The sequence below is a fragment of the Malaya genurostris genome, chromosome 1, assembly GCF_030247185.1.
Source record: "Malaya genurostris strain Urasoe2022 chromosome 1, Malgen_1.1, whole genome shotgun sequence".
NCBI classification, from domain to species: domain Eukaryota; kingdom Metazoa; phylum Arthropoda; class Insecta; order Diptera; family Culicidae; genus Malaya; species Malaya genurostris.
The window spans coordinates 146,377,693-146,395,041 of record NC_080570.1 but is presented as its reverse complement, the minus strand read 5'-3'; the positions used below and the strand labels follow the sequence as shown (position 1 = coordinate 146,395,041).

Genomic DNA, 17,349 nt, shown 5'->3' with positions numbered 1-17,349 from the left:
GTTTCCAAAAAAAAAAACATATTTTAGCATGTGTAATTAATCTTGATAATTGCTTTTCTCTCAATAAATAACATTAAAGTTATGATCAAATTGGCAAAATGACGTCATGGCCGATGGGTGCAAAATTTTGACGGTTCATTTGCCGGTCTGCTACTTCTCCAAGTCTGTATTGAGTCTCACAAGGGAGAACCACGCTCACCCCAACAAACCTTCTCCGTTCCCTGGAGGAGCTCTGCTATTGAGTTATTATTATGTTTTCTATCCGAGTGTAGTGTCAGACATCAAATTATAGATTTTCCTTCAATTTTCAACGCATCATCATAAATAACAATTAGTGCAATTATCTGTACTACCGAAGGAATAAAAATTTGTGACAGCAGCAACCCTTGTGTTTCTTCCCAGGTAGTCTAAGTAGGCGTTGATAAATTTGGTTGTTTCAGTTCACTGACCAGGAAGCAAGTTTTTGATGGCAGATTTATGTTGAATATCGCACGTGTTTTTTCGGATTCCTCCTTTATGGCATTCTGATGTGCCATTAAAGTTTTCTTCGCATAAATATTTTCGGCGACGACTCGGTCTTTTGCTGTCCTGTTTTCTGTGTGCAGATCTGAAAGTTGCTTTTAGCTAATCCTATTATCCAATTGATTGTTGCACGGGTTGTCTTGACTGTCATTGAACTGTCACATTCAACTAGAGAGTCATTAGAACCGCGATAAGGTGAACTTGTTTTCAATTGAATTTTTCTCTCTAAAAGGCAATGAACTTTCAAGCGTTTTCGATTGGCTACCACCTTCTGCTTCTTGTGATGTCGGTTAAAAACAAGCGGGTGTTTGGAGAGAATTACTCCGATGATTGCTCGTGGCAGTTCGGACCCTGTAGCTAAGGACCCAGTGTAATTACCGTATCAGTCGTTGCCTACACCAGCATCGATTCCATGTGCATAATTCATATTCTGCTCTGTTGTCTTCGGCTGGGGTGTGTGTGTCCTATGTGGTATTCATGCGCTAGATACTGACTTAATGAATTTTACGTCGACTTGTCATTGATGTACAGGCATTCGTTAGTGAAACCGTGACGGGATATGATTATTCAGAACATTAGTATATGTAGCATTGAGCTTTGAATGCTTGACAATCTGACATACAGGCTGTGTACGAGACACGACCGATCATGATGACACTAAAAATGCAGTTTTAAAACTTTCTCGTCAACAGATTTAAATTTGAAAAATAGGCAAATAATTTTGAAACACTATCTACGATTCTAAGCTAATTTTGCGAAGTTGGAACCATCAGGTAATATAATATTAATATAACATCGTTTTTTGAGCAGTTTTTCCAAGCTGTTTTTCGAGTACATCTTCAAGTAATTTTCTCAAGTTTTTTTTCTAGTTTTTCCGAGCGATTTTTGGAGTAGTTTTCTCGAGCAGTTTTACCAAGTAGTTTTTCCGAGCAGTTCGAGTTTGTCTAGCAGTTCTCTAAGCAGTCTTTCGAGTAGTTTTTCCGAGCAGTTTTTTAAACAGTTTTTTGAGTAGTTTTTCAATCAGTTCTTGAAGCAGTTTTCTCGAGCAGTTTTTATAGTTTTCCCGAACGAGTTTTCGAATAGTTTTCTCGAGCATTTTGTTGAGTAGTTTTTTAGCAGTTTAGTATTTTTTCCGTAAAGTTTTTCAAGTAAATTTTCCGAACAGTTCGAGTTTGTCTAGCAGTTCTCTAAGCAGTTTTTCGAGTAGTTTTTCTGAGCAGTTTCACAAGTTTTTTCGAGCAGTTTTTTAAACAGTTTTTTGAGAAGTTTTCCAATCAGTTCTTGAAGCAGTTTTCACGAGCTGTTTTCATAGTTTTTCCGAACGATTTTTCGAATAGTTTTCTCGAGCAGTTTTTCCAAGTAGTTTTTCCGATAAGTTTTTCAATTAGATTTGCCGAACAGTTCGCGTTTGTTTAGCAGCTCTCCATGTAGTTTTTGTAGCAGGTCTTCGAGTATTTTTCTGAGCAGTTTTTTGAGTAGTTTGATTGAGTTGTTTTCCAAATAGTTTTTTTCCAAACAGTTTTTCAAGTATATTTTCCAGTTTTTTATGAGCAGTTTTAAGTTTTTTAGCAGTTTTCCAAGCAGTAAAATCGAGTAATTTTTTCGAGCAGTTGTACAATTTGTTTTCTTCGAGCAGTATTTCGAGTGTTTTCATAAGTTGTTTTTTCGAGCAGTTTTTGAGTAGTTTTCCCGAGTGGTTTATTATCAGTTTCCGATTAGTTTTTTCGAACAATCTTTCGAGTAGTTTTCCTGAGCATTGTTTCCGACTAGTTTTTCGAGTAGTTATTGAAGAATTTTTTTTTCTAGCAGTAGTTATTGAAGAAGTTTTTTTTCTAGCAGTTCTCCGAACACTTTCAAGTAGTTTCTCCAAGTTATTTGTCCGAGCGGTTTTTTAAACTATTTTTTAGTAGTTCTTCAAGCAGTCTCTTCAAGCTGTTTTTTCTAGTTTTTCCGAGCAGTGTTTCCAAATTGTTTTTCAAGTAATTTTTCTGAACAGTTCTTTAATGAGTGAGTTTTTCGAGTGGTTTTTTTCGAGTGGTTTTTTCGAGTAAGTTTTTTTTCGAGCAGTTTTTAATTTCATTTTTCCGAAGTCTTTCGAGTAGTTTTCTCGAGCAATGTTTTCGCTTAATTTTTCAAGCAGTTGTAGAACAGTTTTTTTAATTTTTTTAGCAGTTTTGCGAACTGTTTTCAAGCAGTTTTTTGAGCGGTTTTCCCGAGCGGTTTCCTTAGCAGTTTTTGAGTAGCTCTTCCGAGCAGTTTTTCGAGCAGTTCTTCAAGCAGTTTTCTAGGCTGTTTTTTCCAGTTTATCCAAATTGCTTCTCAAGTAGTTTTTCCGATCAGTTTTTCAAGATTTTCCGAGTAGGTTTTCATGAACAGTTTTTTGAGTTTTTCTAGCATTTCTTCAAGCAGTTTTTCGAGTAGTTTTTCAGTTTTTCTGAGATGTTTTTTCTGCAGTTTTACCAAGTTGTTTTTCAATTAGGTTTTCCAATCAGTTTTTCAAGTTGATTTTCCGAGCAGTTTTTGGAGTTTTTGTAGCAGTTCTCGAAGATTTTTTTCGAGTGGTTTTTGCAAACAGTTTTACAAGTTGTCTTATTTAAGTAGTTTTTCGAGTAGCTTCACAAGTCATTTTTTCGAGAATTTTTTCTTAGCAGTTTTTTCATCTATTTCCGATCAGTTTTTCGAGTAGTATTTTTTAACAGTAATTTTCTCACAGTTCTGCGAGCAGTTTTTCCTTCTAGCTTTTCGAGTAGTTATCCAGCAGTTTTTTTGAATAGTTATTTTCTTGCAGCTCTCTGAGCAGTTTTCAAGCCCTTTTTGTGAGCAGTTTTTCGAGTAGTTTTTCCGAGCAGTTTTTCAAGTTGATTTTCCGAGCAGTTTTTCGAGTTTTTCTAGCAGTTCTCGAAGTAGTTTTTTGAGTGGTTTTCCAAACAAATTTACAGGTTGGTTTTTCTAACAGTTTTTCGAGTAACTTAACAAGTTGTTGCAATTTTTCCGAGTATTTTCGGCATTTTATGGCTATTTTGGAGCAGTTTTGAGCTGCTTTTTGAGTAAATTTTTTAAGCAGTTTTACGAGTAGTTTTTCGAGTAAACAGTTTTCTCGATCTGTTCTTCTAGTTTTTTCGAGTAGTTTTCCCGAATATTTTTTTCAAGTTTTCGAGCAGTTTTTGAGTAGTTTTTGAAGCAGTTTTTCCGAGTAGTTTTTTATGAGCAGTTTTTCGAGTTTTTCTCACAGTCCTCTAAGAAGTTTTCCGACTAGTTTTTTCAAATAATTTTTCAATTAGTTTTTCCGATCAGATTTTCAAGAAAATTTTCAGGGTAGTTTTTCGAGTTTTTCCATCAGTTCTCCAAGCAATTTTTCCGAGCAGGTTTACAAGTTGCTTTTTTTTTCGAGCAATTTTTTGAGTAGTTTTTCCTAACAGTTTTTCTAGCAGTTCTTCAAACAGGTTGTTTGAGCTGTTTGTTTTTTAGTTTTTCCGAGCGATTTTTCGAGTAGTTTACCCGAGCAACTTTTCTAATATTTTTTTCTAGCAGATTTTTGTCTAGTTTTTCTGAGCAGTTTTTCCGAGTAGTTTATCTAGATGCTCTCCGACTAGTTTTTCACATAGTTTTTTCGATCAGATTTTTGGCTATTTTTGAGCAGTTTTAGCTGCTTGCTTTTTGACTAATTTTTCAAAGCAGTTTATTGAGTAAGCAATTTTTTTATCTGTTCTTCTAGTTTTTTCGAGTAGGAACTCGAGAAAGCATTATTTCATGGTTTTCCGAGCAGTTTTTGAGTAGTTTTTGAAGTAGTTCCGAGCAGTTTTTTATGAGTAAAATTTCTCTAGCAGTTCTCTAAGAAGTTTTCAGAATAGTTTTTCCGAGCAGTTTTACAAGTTGTGTTTTAGAGCAGTTTTTAGAGTAGTTTCACAAGTTGTTTTATCGAGAAGTTTTTGGTCAGTTTCCGAATAGTTTTTCCCAACAGTTTCAAGTACTTTTTTCGAGCAGTTATTCCAATTGTTTTTCCGAGCGGGTTTTTAAAGCAAATTTCAAGCAGTTCTTCAGTTTTCTCAAGCTGTTCTTCTAGTTTTTTCGAGTAGTTTTTCCGAACAGTGTTTCCATATTGAAGATTATTCGAGCAGTTTTTTTATGAGCAGTTTTTCCAGTTTTCCTAGCAGTTCTCCAAGCAGTAGTTTTTTCCGAGAAGTTTTAAGAGTTTGTTTATTTTTGACCAAATTTTATTGCAGTATTTTGAGTCATTTTTCCAAGGAGTTTTTCGAGCAGTTCTTCAAGCAGGTTCCTCGACCTGTTTTTCCAAGTTTTTTCAAGCAGTTTTCGAGTAGTTTTCCCGAGCAGTTGTTTTTCAAATAGTTTTTCCCATCAGTTTTTTAAGTAGATTTTTCTATCAGTTATTTTTATGAGCAGTTTTTCGAGTTTTTCTAGCAGCAGTATTTGCGAGCGGTTTTCACATAATTTTTTCGAGCAGTTTCAGGCAGTTTTCGAGCAGCTTTTTAGAAGTATTTTCAAGCAGTCCACCAATATTTTTTTCGAGTAGTTTTTTCCAAGAAGTTTTTTGAGCAAGAAGTTCCAGCAGTTTTCTCGAGCTGTTTTTCCGAATAATTTTTCAAGTAGTTTTCCTGAGCAGTTTTCAAATAGTAGTTTTGCTGAGCAGTTTTTCAAGTAGTTTTTCCAGCTGTTTCCGAGTAGATTTTTTGAGTTTTTTTAGAAGCTCTCCTGCTAGTTTTTCACATAGTTTTTCCAAGTAGTTTTTCTAAAAGTTCTCCGACTAGTTTTCCACATAGCCAAGTTTCATTGTAATTTCTGCTCGAAAGTGCAAAACCAGAGCAATCCACACCACCAGTGTTTTTCAATGGAAAACACCGTTAGTACTTTAGTACTTCTCTCAAAAATCAACAAACCTTCTGATCGGAGCAAGCTACGATTTAGATTAGCGTCATTCTCAATTTTTCTAATAACATGGTGAAAAATTCCAAATTTTTCAGCTTAACTGATTAGCGGCCCTTACACGATCATTAAAAGTGTCATTACTAATGGCGTTTTCGTTTTTAAATTGCTCTACACCGGTGCAGTGCTACACTGAGGCATGAATAAACGAACAAAAATGACGAAAACATAAACAGTAACCATTGACTACAATAAACGATTCCATTGCACAGAGCTACACCAAACTTTTGATGAGTGCTACACCAGTGGTATCGGTGCAGAAAAAGTGTAGCACTGGTGTAGTGCAATTGGTAAAAACGAACGGTTTCAGTGCAGCTTTCGCTACACCAGTGTAGTGCAATTTAAAAACGAAAACGACATAAGTAATGACACTTCTGCTCAAACGCTCGTCATTTCTGAATTACTGTACATCATTACTTTCTAGCATTACACGTTCATTATCAATGATGAATATTTATAACTACTCCAGCAATAGCAATAGCAATATTTTTATTTTCGTTTAGCTGAAAATAAATTTGATTTGCCATTGAAACGTTAAGGTTAATGAAATATTAACAATTTAAATCTACAATTTGTCATTTTTTCGCGTATAGTTCTAAAGATATTCAGCACTTCCACACAAAAAATAAGAAGAAGAAATAATGTTGGTAATGATGGAAAATCCGGAATTCCATCATTACTCGTGTCATTACTGAACTCGTAGACCTTACACGATCATTAAAAGTGCCATTACTTTTTAGTAATGACACTTTTAATGATCGTGTAAGGGCCGCAATTAGTTTGGGTTAAATTTTTCATTTTGTACAATGTCTTTCAACTATTAAAGTTTGTGTAGTGAATACCGGTACTGATAAAAATGTCATTGGGAATTTAAAAACAAGTTCAACCAGTAGTATGAGCCATTCTTTTTTCATCTACTCTTTTACAATGAAACATTATAAGAGGAGCACTCTCGAACTGTCATTTTCAAAGCGACTTATTTTCGTCTATTTTTCTTCCTTTTACTTCCAGCAAGTCAAACTACTCCGTAATGCAATTTTGCTGAATTCACCGCTCCTGGTGGATACCTTCCTACTGCTGAGTGGATTTCTATTCGCACGTTTGCTCCTGATCGAGCTGGACAAGCGCCGGGGGAAAGTCAACTTCGTCTTGATTTACATCTTCCGGTACATTAGGTACAGTAATCATTTTTTCTGTATCCCGTGTGGACCGTTCGAGAATATCGCCGTATATAGTATATTGACATTTCTCCAGGTTGACGCCAGCGTATGCCGCCATGATTGCCCTGTACGCGACCTGGTTGCCACGACTCGGCAGTGGTCCTCTGTGGGACCGACGGATGGCGCTAGAACAGTCGCGCTGTCAGGCTAGCTGGTGGCGCAATATCCTCTACATCAACAACTACATCGGGACGGATCAACTGTGCATGTTCCAGTCGTGGTATCTGGCCACGGATACGCAGCTGTTCGTGCTGGCACCACTGCTACTGTATCCAATGTGGACGCTCAGGCGACGAACGGGACTGACACTGGTCAGCGCCGTAGGATTGATATCCGTGGTGATTCCTTTCTGTGTGACGTACTACGGTCAGCTGGATCCGTCGTTGATGTATTTCATCGAGTAAGATTTTTACCGTTTGGGGGAAGTGAACTGAGTTTGATGTTATGTTTCGGTTTTTAGTGAGCTGGATGACATCCAAGGGAACCCCTATTTCGCTAATGTTTACGTCAAGACCCACATGCGGGCAACGGCGTACATTTTTGGAATACTTGCTGGTTACTTGGTTCATTTGATGCAGGAAACGAAGTGAGTTTAATATTTGAACCTATTGAATATTTTTAATATTATTCTTTATTTTGCAGCTTTACGATCGGTAGACGAACGGTGGCTTTCCTGTGGATCGTTTCCACCATCGTAGGATCGGCGTCGATGTTTGGCGTCTCGCTATTCTACAATTCGTTTGGAACGGAAAACTATCTGTACAATGCACTGTACGCCGCCCTGCACCGTCTTGGGTGGAGTTTGTCCAATGGATGGCTGGTTTTGGCGTGTGTCACCGGACATGCCGGACCACTGAAAAGGCTACTGTCGGCCAGGGTACTTATTCCGTTGAGTCGGCTTACGTACTGTGCCTATCTTACCAATGGACTTGTGGAACTGTACATCAGTGCATCTCAGCGGGTGCCGCTCTATTCCAGCATCGTCGGACTGGTGAGTGTAGTTGAATTTGCTAGCTATTACGGATTCTCTTATTGGTATCAGAGAGGTTCTTGAGTCTTGAAGAATTCGTTTGGACGAAAACCTAAAAAAAAAAATAAAAAACTAATTTACCTTTTCGTACGAACTGTGTTTGCTTCCAGACGGCCGTCACCCTGTCGCACGTGTTTCTCACCTTCCTGGCGGCATTGGGTCTCTGCCTGATGTTCGAATCGCCTATCCACGGCATCGAGAAGATTTTTCTTAGGAGGCAGCGTCAGCCGCAGCAACAGCAGCAGCACCGCTCGGAAAAGACCACCGATGCCTGCAGTCGTAGCACAAACGACACCCACAGTACTTCGGATGATTCGATCGCGTAGCCTGGCTTCGGCCCGAGGTTTCAAGATAAGAAAAGCGGGATATTCTGTTTTCTTTTGTGAATAAGAATGAGGTACCTTATAGTCGTAAAACTCCTAGCTTGTAATTCGTTCGTTTTCTGTTTGTTTGTTTGTTTGTTTTTTCAACTACACACGAGTGGGATCAGTTCGAACATAGCAAATATTTTAAAAAGTGTCCTTCCCCCCATCCCGTTTGCATTATTGTGTTCCACTCGAATTCAATAAAACAAAAACATTTTACCTAGGCTCCTGTTGAAATAAAAAACGAACTGTCTTTTCTTCGCCCACGAAGAAGCAATCAGTCATCCCAGGTTCGCCACTGTCGACGTCTTGGAGGCGGACTATAGGAACTGGTCGGTGGCGTGACTACCGCTGGTGGCTCCGGAGATGGAGTTTTCGGGGCAGGTGATTTGGATTTCGATTGATCTTCCGCTGGTCGCCTGATGACTTCCTTTTCTTCATCGATTTCTTCGTCGTCTTCCTCTTCTTCCTCGTCCTCTTCCTCTTCTTCTTCTGCTTCCAATTCGGCACTTTCCTCTTCCTCTTCAACCTCCTCTACGGCTAGTCGTCCAGGTGAACGAGCTGGCGAAGGTGCCTTGAAGGCGGATTTCGGGGCGTCACTGAAAATAGTGATAAGTGAAATATTCGCCCTTATTCTGAATAACGTCGCATCGATTTTGAGATCGTATTTCATTTGTATTCCTTATAACGCTAGCAAAATCAAAGGTAGCTAGGATTCGATCGAACCACTTTCGATCGAAAAATCAATACGTCGTTATTCAGAATAAGGGCGATTGAACACAGTCTGTTTCGAACCCGAAACAGAAATATTATTGGCCCTTATTACCGGTATCACTACACGGTGAAAATCGAGTGAAGTGAGTTTAGGTCCTTAGCACGGAAGTCGCTTCAGAGGAAAAAGTATTTACTTGGATGAACTTGATGTCATTATGAACATCACGCCACCAAAATTTTGTTGAAAAAATTAGTTTTTCCAACACAGTGATCACTTCACTATGCCTGATACTGGTAATAGGTAAAATCAAGTGAAGTGACATGTAAGTGAAGTGAATGTGAAAGTGGAAGTGAAAACGGTAATAAGGGCCAATATCTCCTAAATATAAGCTTAATACAGCTTCAAATCACGTCGATAGAATTAGCGGCGAAGCTGACAAATTAACAGGGTCTTTTGAGTCCAGACCTCCAGAAAAATTATTCTGGAAGACATTATCATATTTTCAAAAACCCAGTTCAATCGGATAAGCGCATGGTGCTATAAAAAAAACGCTATGACCCTGGCCGACGTAATAACAAAGCTAAAAAGAAAAATTATCAATAGAATTCAGCTCACAGGCTGTAGAAGCAGAAATGAACAATCTGCGACATCAAAAGAAAAAATATTAACGAAGTTCGGACAAGAATCAAATGTATTAGCGACAAAACTGGTGTTTTAGACGGTACATTTATTGACGAAGCTGCAGCCCAGTCGCAATAAAATGTTTTACCAATGGGGTTAAAGACCCTCAAATCCTTACACCGAAAAGTGAACAACGAAGGAGAAAACTCAACAAATCGGTCCTTCTAAGGACTGTAAATGTTAACTGTAGAACTACAAGAATTACTGTGAATAGAAAAATGAACCGTACAGTGTTCAATATTCCACAATTCGGCCGTGCCGAAAGCTTGAAATGAATTCCGTACAGAGTTTTGATAGTTTCTTTCACTGGTAGGTATATTCAAATCCGAAATGAAATAATCAACATCAAAATTCTGATTGTTCGATTTAGAGATGAGCAATTCGCTCTTGAACTGTTCCAGTGAATCAAATCTTTAAAATGAGCTGACAGCTCACAGCTCTACTAAATAAAACCGCAGCTCTCAGCTTACTCATTTGCTAGCCAGTTCGCCGCATTGTGTAGAGGGAAATAAACTACGAGCTGAACGGATCTTCGGCTCTTGAAGAGCGAGTTCTAAAAGAAAAGAAATGTGTACAAATTCTTTAACGGATTGAACGAGCCATTGTCAATGAAAAATAGTCAGTAGGCTAAGGTACTTTCAGGGATGCCAGTTTTGCAGATATTCTACAATTGTGACATAATAATGATTCGCAGACAAGTTAGTTATGAAAGAAAAATGGCACAAGAAAAACGGCCCCACAAAACAAAGCTTCAGATCAATCTAAATGAGCTGATGAGCTGATACATTGAATCGATTCACTTTAGTGAGCTTATCGGTTCGGAGCTGCTCACCGGTATGACCAGTGCATATACTGCATATACAGCAGATAGTATTTCACTGAATCAGACCCTGTTAGCAAATCATTTTGCTGAAACAAACTACGAAAAATTGGTGTATAGTTTTTTTTCGATGCTCGAAGTATTATTTAAATCAGTTATCTTGAAAAGAGTAGAAGTAGTGGGTATTAAATTGAGTTTCTTATGTGTTTGAAGCAGTGGTTCAAAAGCCCAGTTTCACGCTCTTAATTGTTAACACGTTAAAAATGTGGTTTTCGAGTTACAGTATCTTCAACAATGTTGCTCACAATAATGGGCGCCATCTAAATCGCCATCGATCTCCACTTTAATTGAGAAACAGAGGATATTTCTCCGCAGAGCTTTTCTATAGAAAAACTTGCCTCTTTTCAAAGTCGTGCCTTCTTATCTCGCTTTCAAAAAAACGTCTGACAGTTATTTCCAACAAATGTCTGTAACGGTAAATCATTTATTGTGAATGTTACCATGGTAACAAATAAATACTGAAATCTGATCTGATATACAATGAACCTTATACCACAAACGAATTTCCAGACATGACAGTCACGATCTTTTTTTGGCGCATATCTACGGTCCTCCGTGAAACTGGCACTAATGGTGATAAATTGGTTGCACTGCTGAGTTCCCATCATACATTCATAATGCAAATGTCAAACCGTGAGAACCCTTTCGGTTCGGTAGCTCATTTGTACATATTGAGATTTTATGGCACACTTTGATTGAAATGATAACAATGCAATTAATCTCGCGCGCCACCAAGTAGTGAGTGCGGTCATTTCAGAAGGTACCGGGAATGAACCACATTTTTTAAAAATATTTATAAGCACGTACATGTCTTTATTATTTATCTTTGCTTATAATATGTTCACACCTGCAGAAAATAAAATGTTTTAACGATAGTAATATAAAGTTAAAACCGCACTGTTCACACTAAGATTATGTTATACGCATGACATATTACTTGGTATTGAGTTTGTTTATAAACAAACTGCAAAAATGCCTACGTCGCAGGTAGGAAAGAGAAAAGTATTTTGACAACATCCGAAAAATAAGAAATAAGCCAGGTACTTCTCCTAGCTATGAAGGATATTATCGTTTCACGCTTATTGCCAACGTTTCGAATATTTTTGAGCAGCAAATGATCAAAAAAGTCATCTTTTAATTCAAAAACAAAAGTAGTTGTACCAGTCTGCGTTGCCAGGTCGTTTTTCCAAAAATCTGTATTCGGCGCAAAAATCTATCTGTACCATATCGGTATCAGAGTCTCTTCTACATAAGTAGTAGAAAATGTCACCAAGAGGTGAGCAAGAAAAAGGTCCCACGACAACCTTTTCTCATGTCTATTCAAGCTAAAAAATCGTGAGTTATCGGTATTTCGGGAATACATATCTGTATTGCGGTATAGACGGCAAAAATCTGTATAAATACCGAGAAATCGGTATACCTGGCAACGTTGGTACCAGTTTCCAGTTTTGTTTTATTATGATTACATGGCTATTTTGATGGAAAACTGCTGTTGTTGAACAGCTTGTCAATTGACATAGCCGTAATGCTAGCAGGGTTGTGCTTTACTGACAATTATATTATGTTATTTCGGGAAAACATGTTTTAATGTGACGTTTCTGAATATGAAATAACGCAAAAGTAAAACATGTTATTTCGCTTAAAACATGAAATCAGAGTTAAAGCTTGTTTTAACTCATAATGTAAACATAGTATAATTGTCAATCTCTTTTTATTGAATTGAAAACATGTAGGAAAACCTCCACGAATCAGGGAAGATGTTAGCAGATGTTAGCGATAAACGCAACATTTGGCACAGAGGTGAATTTAAACTATTGAAGCATTTTTTCAAAAAAGATTGCAGGAATACCATCAGTTCCGGAAAAGCTCGAGGGCTTCATTTTGGCGACAGACATTTATACTGAATTTGGTTCAATCATATTTTTAAAGCAGCTCTTTTGGATGATTTTAACCGTTTAAATTTAGTACTTTGCCATGGAGCTTGTCTAGAAGCGTTACTGAATCGTTTCGGCACAAACTAATCTATAGCATCAAGATATTAGAAAACAGCGAAATTTGCATCGCCGCTGACGAGAACTTCATTCTAGTCAATATTCGACAAAAAGGCCTGATCAAATTTTAGAAGTTTTGCTTCCACCAACATCTTTTCCGAAAGTTTAATTTTAAAAGAATTCTGTCTGTCTTCAAATTAAACTTTGATTGGGTAAATCACTGTGAAACTGGGACTAATCCCGTATCATTTCTACTGGATGGCTAATGACATTCACTTTTGCTATATTCACCTAAGGATAAAACTACAAGGAATTGGAGTCGATGTTGATAGATGCCGATCTTCCGTCTATCCCGCATTCCTCGATCGAGGTCATTCTGCGTTTTCCTCGAATGCGAAGAAACAACGGAATTTCAATGACAATGTTTCTCGTTCGAAGCGAACGGCGCACAAAACGAATCCACAAACGGTACAGTTGCTGGTGTGTACAGCAAACGGCTATTGATTGTTTGTTATAATCGTGCGATTATCTCAATTGCAAACACCTAAATAAAAGAGCTAAGTTCGTATGACAACCGATATCGTATGTATACGAAACTGTCGTCTTTGTTAGAAGAAAATCATGATAATGGCTTGGGAAACAGGGAAAATAAGACATTGCTCGTTAACAATTGGAATGTCCATCTCCGATTGTCTAAAATATTACGTTATATCTACTTGAATCGACGCGTAGAAATTTTTTTAAGCAGTATGAGTAATGCAATCAAAAATTGGTCAAAACCTGACCGCTGTTTGTACGGTTTCAGTTTCCATATCATGCATTCGCATCCCCATTTGAAAAAATAATCACGTAGTCCTACGTCAAAACAAACTACGAACTCACCTTTCCTCGATGTCATCCCAGAATGATCTGGTGGGTGATGATGATTTTACTTCTGACGGTTCTGACGTTTTTCTTCTCCAAACCGGTCGCACAGGTTCATCCTCATCTCGGTTATCGAAGGGACTTACGAATGGTTCTTCCTCTACCACTTCATCTTTGCTGGTCGTCTGAGCGTCTTTTTGTCCCGTGATACCATTTTGTTCTACTGTTTTCTCCGTTGCCGAGGTACCGTTCTGGACCACTGTTTCCTTTTCCGGCGGCGTCAAATTCACCACCGAAGTGTCTTTCTTTTCCATCCGATCAAATATTCCGGAACGATCGAGAATCGTTTTGATGTTCTGAATCGGTAGGTCGTACAGTAGCGCTAGAGCGGTGGATCCCATCAGAAGAATGCAGATTTCCGTTCGGTTTATGAAACCGGACATACTGAAAACTTCGCTACCGCGAGTTGTTCCGGCAAAGTAGAAAAACACCAAGAATTGAATGAGCGAAACGGAGTAGGATATTTTGCTAAGGAAGACCATCAGCCGGCAGCTGAGAATTCGATTCAACAGACTGTCACCGTTGGTAACGCAGAAGTAAATGATCCAACAAATGCCCAATGACCAGGAAAGGGGAGCCAACGCTGCGTACTGGGCGGCATCTGCCAAATCGTACTGGAAGTTTTTCTCGGCTATATCCAGCACAAATCCGTAGCACCACCCGACGGCGATTGCCATACCGATCCAGCCACTCCAGTTGATTCCTCGGTCGTGCTTCCGAAGGTCCGTTTCACGTAGCAAATAACCTAAACCGAACCCAGCCAGATAGGGAGTGGCTCTGTGAAGCGTCTCGGAGAAGCTCAAATTGACGGACCGATAGATTTGGGTAAGACGAATTCCGTGGTAAATGTACGGTGACAGACGATCTTCCGTCGTGGCTACAAATCGTATCGCCGTGGAAATACCGTTCAGAACTACGAAGGCAGCGACTCCGTAGAAGGGACTTCTACTCAGCACCACCAACAGGAACGGTGCAAGGATGGAAAGTTGCATTTCGGTTGCCAGCTGGAAGGTATGAGGAGCGCACTGAAATATAGGAATCGTTAGAAAAAAATGCATCCTGCATCGGTGGAAATAAACCGGCTTCTTACCGCTTCTTCGACCGGATACCAATTTTGGATGAAAAATATGTTATTCCAGAAGTTGAACTTACACAGATTGGCATTCTTGACGACGACGTCACCCCACTGCGGTCCATTTCCCAGATGTTCCCAAATCCAGGAGTAAAAGATCAGCACCGGTATCAACGGAAGCGTCAGTCTAGAAGTCGGTAGAACAACAGGCTTTGTTAGTTAGTTAGATAGTTGGTCGATCGTTAAACAGCTAACCTTAAATAGCGCCCAACAATTCTCCTAAACCAGGCCACCTTCTGCTTCTGCTGGAACTCGGCCACCATGTGGTAAGCGGCCAGGAATCCACTGACCACCAGGTAAACGTCGGCATAGAGCATCAACACCCGCAGCAGGACGCTCCAGGGAGAGTTGAAACTTTCGGTAAACTCATTCCGGTTGGTGAACGGTTGAAAACCCATCGGAATCAGCCGAAGGCCACAGAACAAAACCACCGTAGCCAGCGCCCGTATTCCGGAAAGACAACCGACCGGTTGCTTCTCGGCCAGGGTTTCGTCCTCGCTGCCTACCAGCTGTCGAAGGCTTCTTTTCAGCGAGAATGACATCAAGATTTGATGAAGCAGGTTCGTGTCGTCGCCGGATGCTGAAGAACCGCCGGTTGGTTCGATTTTGATGAAGCCATAGTCGTTCAACGATGCGACCACGGTGATTACCAATACAAAGGTGTAGAATCCTCTACGGATGCGGATCAGAGGTAGGGGTTAGGGTTAGGATTCAAAGCTATTGAAGGCATCAATCAATTGACTTACAGTGCGGCGACCAGCTGCCAGTTATCTTTGAACAGTTTTGGCCAGTTAGTGGTTTGTCGCACGTGACAGTTGCCTTCTTCGATTTCCAGAAACAATTTGATTCCGGTTGTGTTGTACGGTTTAACGAAGTGCTTCACAATACTTCCGGCATCCTCGTGGCTGCAGGCTGCCGGTAGACAAATTCCCCAATTCAGCGTTGTGAACCGTGGCAGGAAGTGGTCCGGCTGAAACAAACAAAAAAACTGTGTTTCCTGTCCGGAAAAAAGTCAAGGACACTTACATCGTTTAAGGTGCTCTTGATGAAACCTCGACCCTGCAGCAAATGCACCGGCAGCTTCAGATCGTCGTCCTCGGCCACCACGTCGATATGGGCCAGACAGTATTTACCTCGCATTCGCACCTGTTCCTCTTGTTTGACTTTGATCTTGGTCGCAATTCCCGTGCACAAATCAAAGTCACCCAGTTGATTGGCGTTGCCACGCAACAGTCCGGAAGTCAGCTTGGCACTGGCGTCAATCATTTGCAGTGCCCACAGACGTTTTCCGCGCAGCTGACGTTGAAAGATCTGCCCTTGGCGACGACATTCGGTGTTCTTGAGGCGTGCGTAATCCGGAACGAAGGAAGGAATTCGAAGCAGCAGTGATTCGAAATCTTCCGGGGAGATTTCGATACGTTGTTTGACCACTTTCGAAGGGGTCTGCTTAAGTTTCCTCACCTTTTTCGGGTCGGTTTCGATGGCCGCTTCTGCCGGTAGTTCGCCGGAACTGAACAGGGAATTCAACGGACTGCTGTTCATCAGTTGAACAATTTTCGAATCTTTGGGTTTCTTGGATTGCGGTTTCAGAGCCGGACTCTTTTCGGCGCTGGTGTCATCTTCATATTTGGAACCAACTGGACGAATTTTGATTTCCTCACTGGTTTCCTCCGTTTCCGTGGTTAGAAAACTGCTCACTAGATTAATCAGTGGATTTTCCTTTTCCTTATCTTCTTGCTCAGTGGCACGCTTAGTGTCGTGAGCCACGTCGTCGTCCTCTTCCCAATCCGCCAAATCTTTCAACCACGCAAAGAATCCTTCGGATTTTTCGGCGCTGTCGTCTTTGTTGTTATCATCGTCGTCTTCCTCCGGGTTTGCCCGATCAGCTTGTTTCTTATCCAATTTTTCATACGATGAACTTGAAAACCAATCAAATAGTCCTGCACTTTCTTTTTTATCGTCTTCTGCCTTGTCGTCGTCGTCATCCTTAACCTTTGCTGGTTGATCTTTCGATTTGTCCTTCCGTGTTTCGTCTGATTTTTTCGAGCTGAGTAGGCCAAACAAATTGAATATTGACTTCTCTTCTTTCTCATCATCATCATCACCGTCTTCGTCGTCGTCGTCGTCGTCGCCATCATCGTCATCCTTCACCGCTTTAACAGTTTCCGATTTCGTCCTCTTGAACCTGTCGCTATCATCTGACTCAAAGCTACCGGTAAGTCCTCTTTTTTTCTCATCCGTCGCCGAAGTTCTGTAACTTCTACGCACTTTTTCGAACTTATATTCTTTCTCGACTACTTTTTTCTTATCGGCTTCGTCATCGTCATCCTCATCATCGTCATCGTCTTCATCATCATCATCATCATCACCGTCCCCGTCCAGCACGCTTTGTTTCCGTGCTATTTCCGCAATGATAGAAGCCCGGGTCTGAATTTTCCTTTTAGACACCGCCGGAGCTATCCGCTGGTCATCGTCTTCACCGTAATCACGCAATCGGAACCCGTTGGCACCGGAAATTAAGCAAATCAGTACGACAGCAGCAACAAGCACCACCACTAGGAACCGCCACGGTCGAAACAGGACGGCCATCTTTGATCACCTTTTTAACCTTTTCTTCACCACTTCGCGCTAGTATGGCATTGCTTCGTTAGCTAGGTTTCTACGGCCCAAAACGTCGGTTGCTACGATCGGAAAATTGATGCCACTTGCCGAAACACGAAACGAATCGAATCGAAAAGGGAAAAGAAATACAAAAAAATTGATATCACTGCCTCCACCGTGAAAAAACTAATCGGGAAAAACTTCCTTAAATAACTAAAATTATGAACCAGCGAGCGAATGGCCAGAGCCAAGAGCAACTAAGAGAGCGCACGCCGTTCGATCCGGCGTGGTGTGTGATCGCGTGTGTCGTTTTCGAACGAATGGCGACGACGACGACAAATTTTCTA

General features: G+C 40.2%; 2 protein-coding genes across 2 annotated transcripts in view; one reads left to right on the top strand and one right to left on the bottom strand.

The window, feature by feature from the left end:
• The window catches only part of LOC131426097 (nose resistant to fluoxetine protein 6-like), a 33,480-nt gene extending 25,337 nt beyond the window's left edge, over positions 1-8,143 (top strand). The window contains exons 3-7 of the mRNA XM_058588538.1: positions 6,475-6,638; positions 6,718-7,083; positions 7,144-7,269; positions 7,326-7,674; positions 7,824-8,143. Of these exons, the coding sequence (XP_058444521.1) occupies positions 6,475-6,638; positions 6,718-7,083; positions 7,144-7,269; positions 7,326-7,674; positions 7,824-8,039 (1,221 nt within the window). The 3' untranslated portion in view covers positions 8,040-8,143. The remainder of the gene's footprint in view (positions 1-6,474; positions 6,639-6,717; positions 7,084-7,143; positions 7,270-7,325; positions 7,675-7,823) is intronic.
• On the bottom strand, positions 8,116-17,349 carry LOC131426095 (uncharacterized). The gene is made up of 6 exons (XM_058588536.1): positions 15,428-17,349; positions 15,148-15,371; positions 14,597-15,073; positions 14,360-14,528; positions 13,228-14,294; positions 8,116-8,677 (listed from the first exon to the last, which is right to left on the bottom strand). The coding sequence occupies exons 1-6, from the start codon at positions 16,988-16,990 to the stop codon at positions 8,356-8,358; spliced, it is 3,822 nt and encodes a 1,273-aa protein (XP_058444519.1). The 5' UTR covers positions 16,991-17,349; the 3' UTR covers positions 8,116-8,355.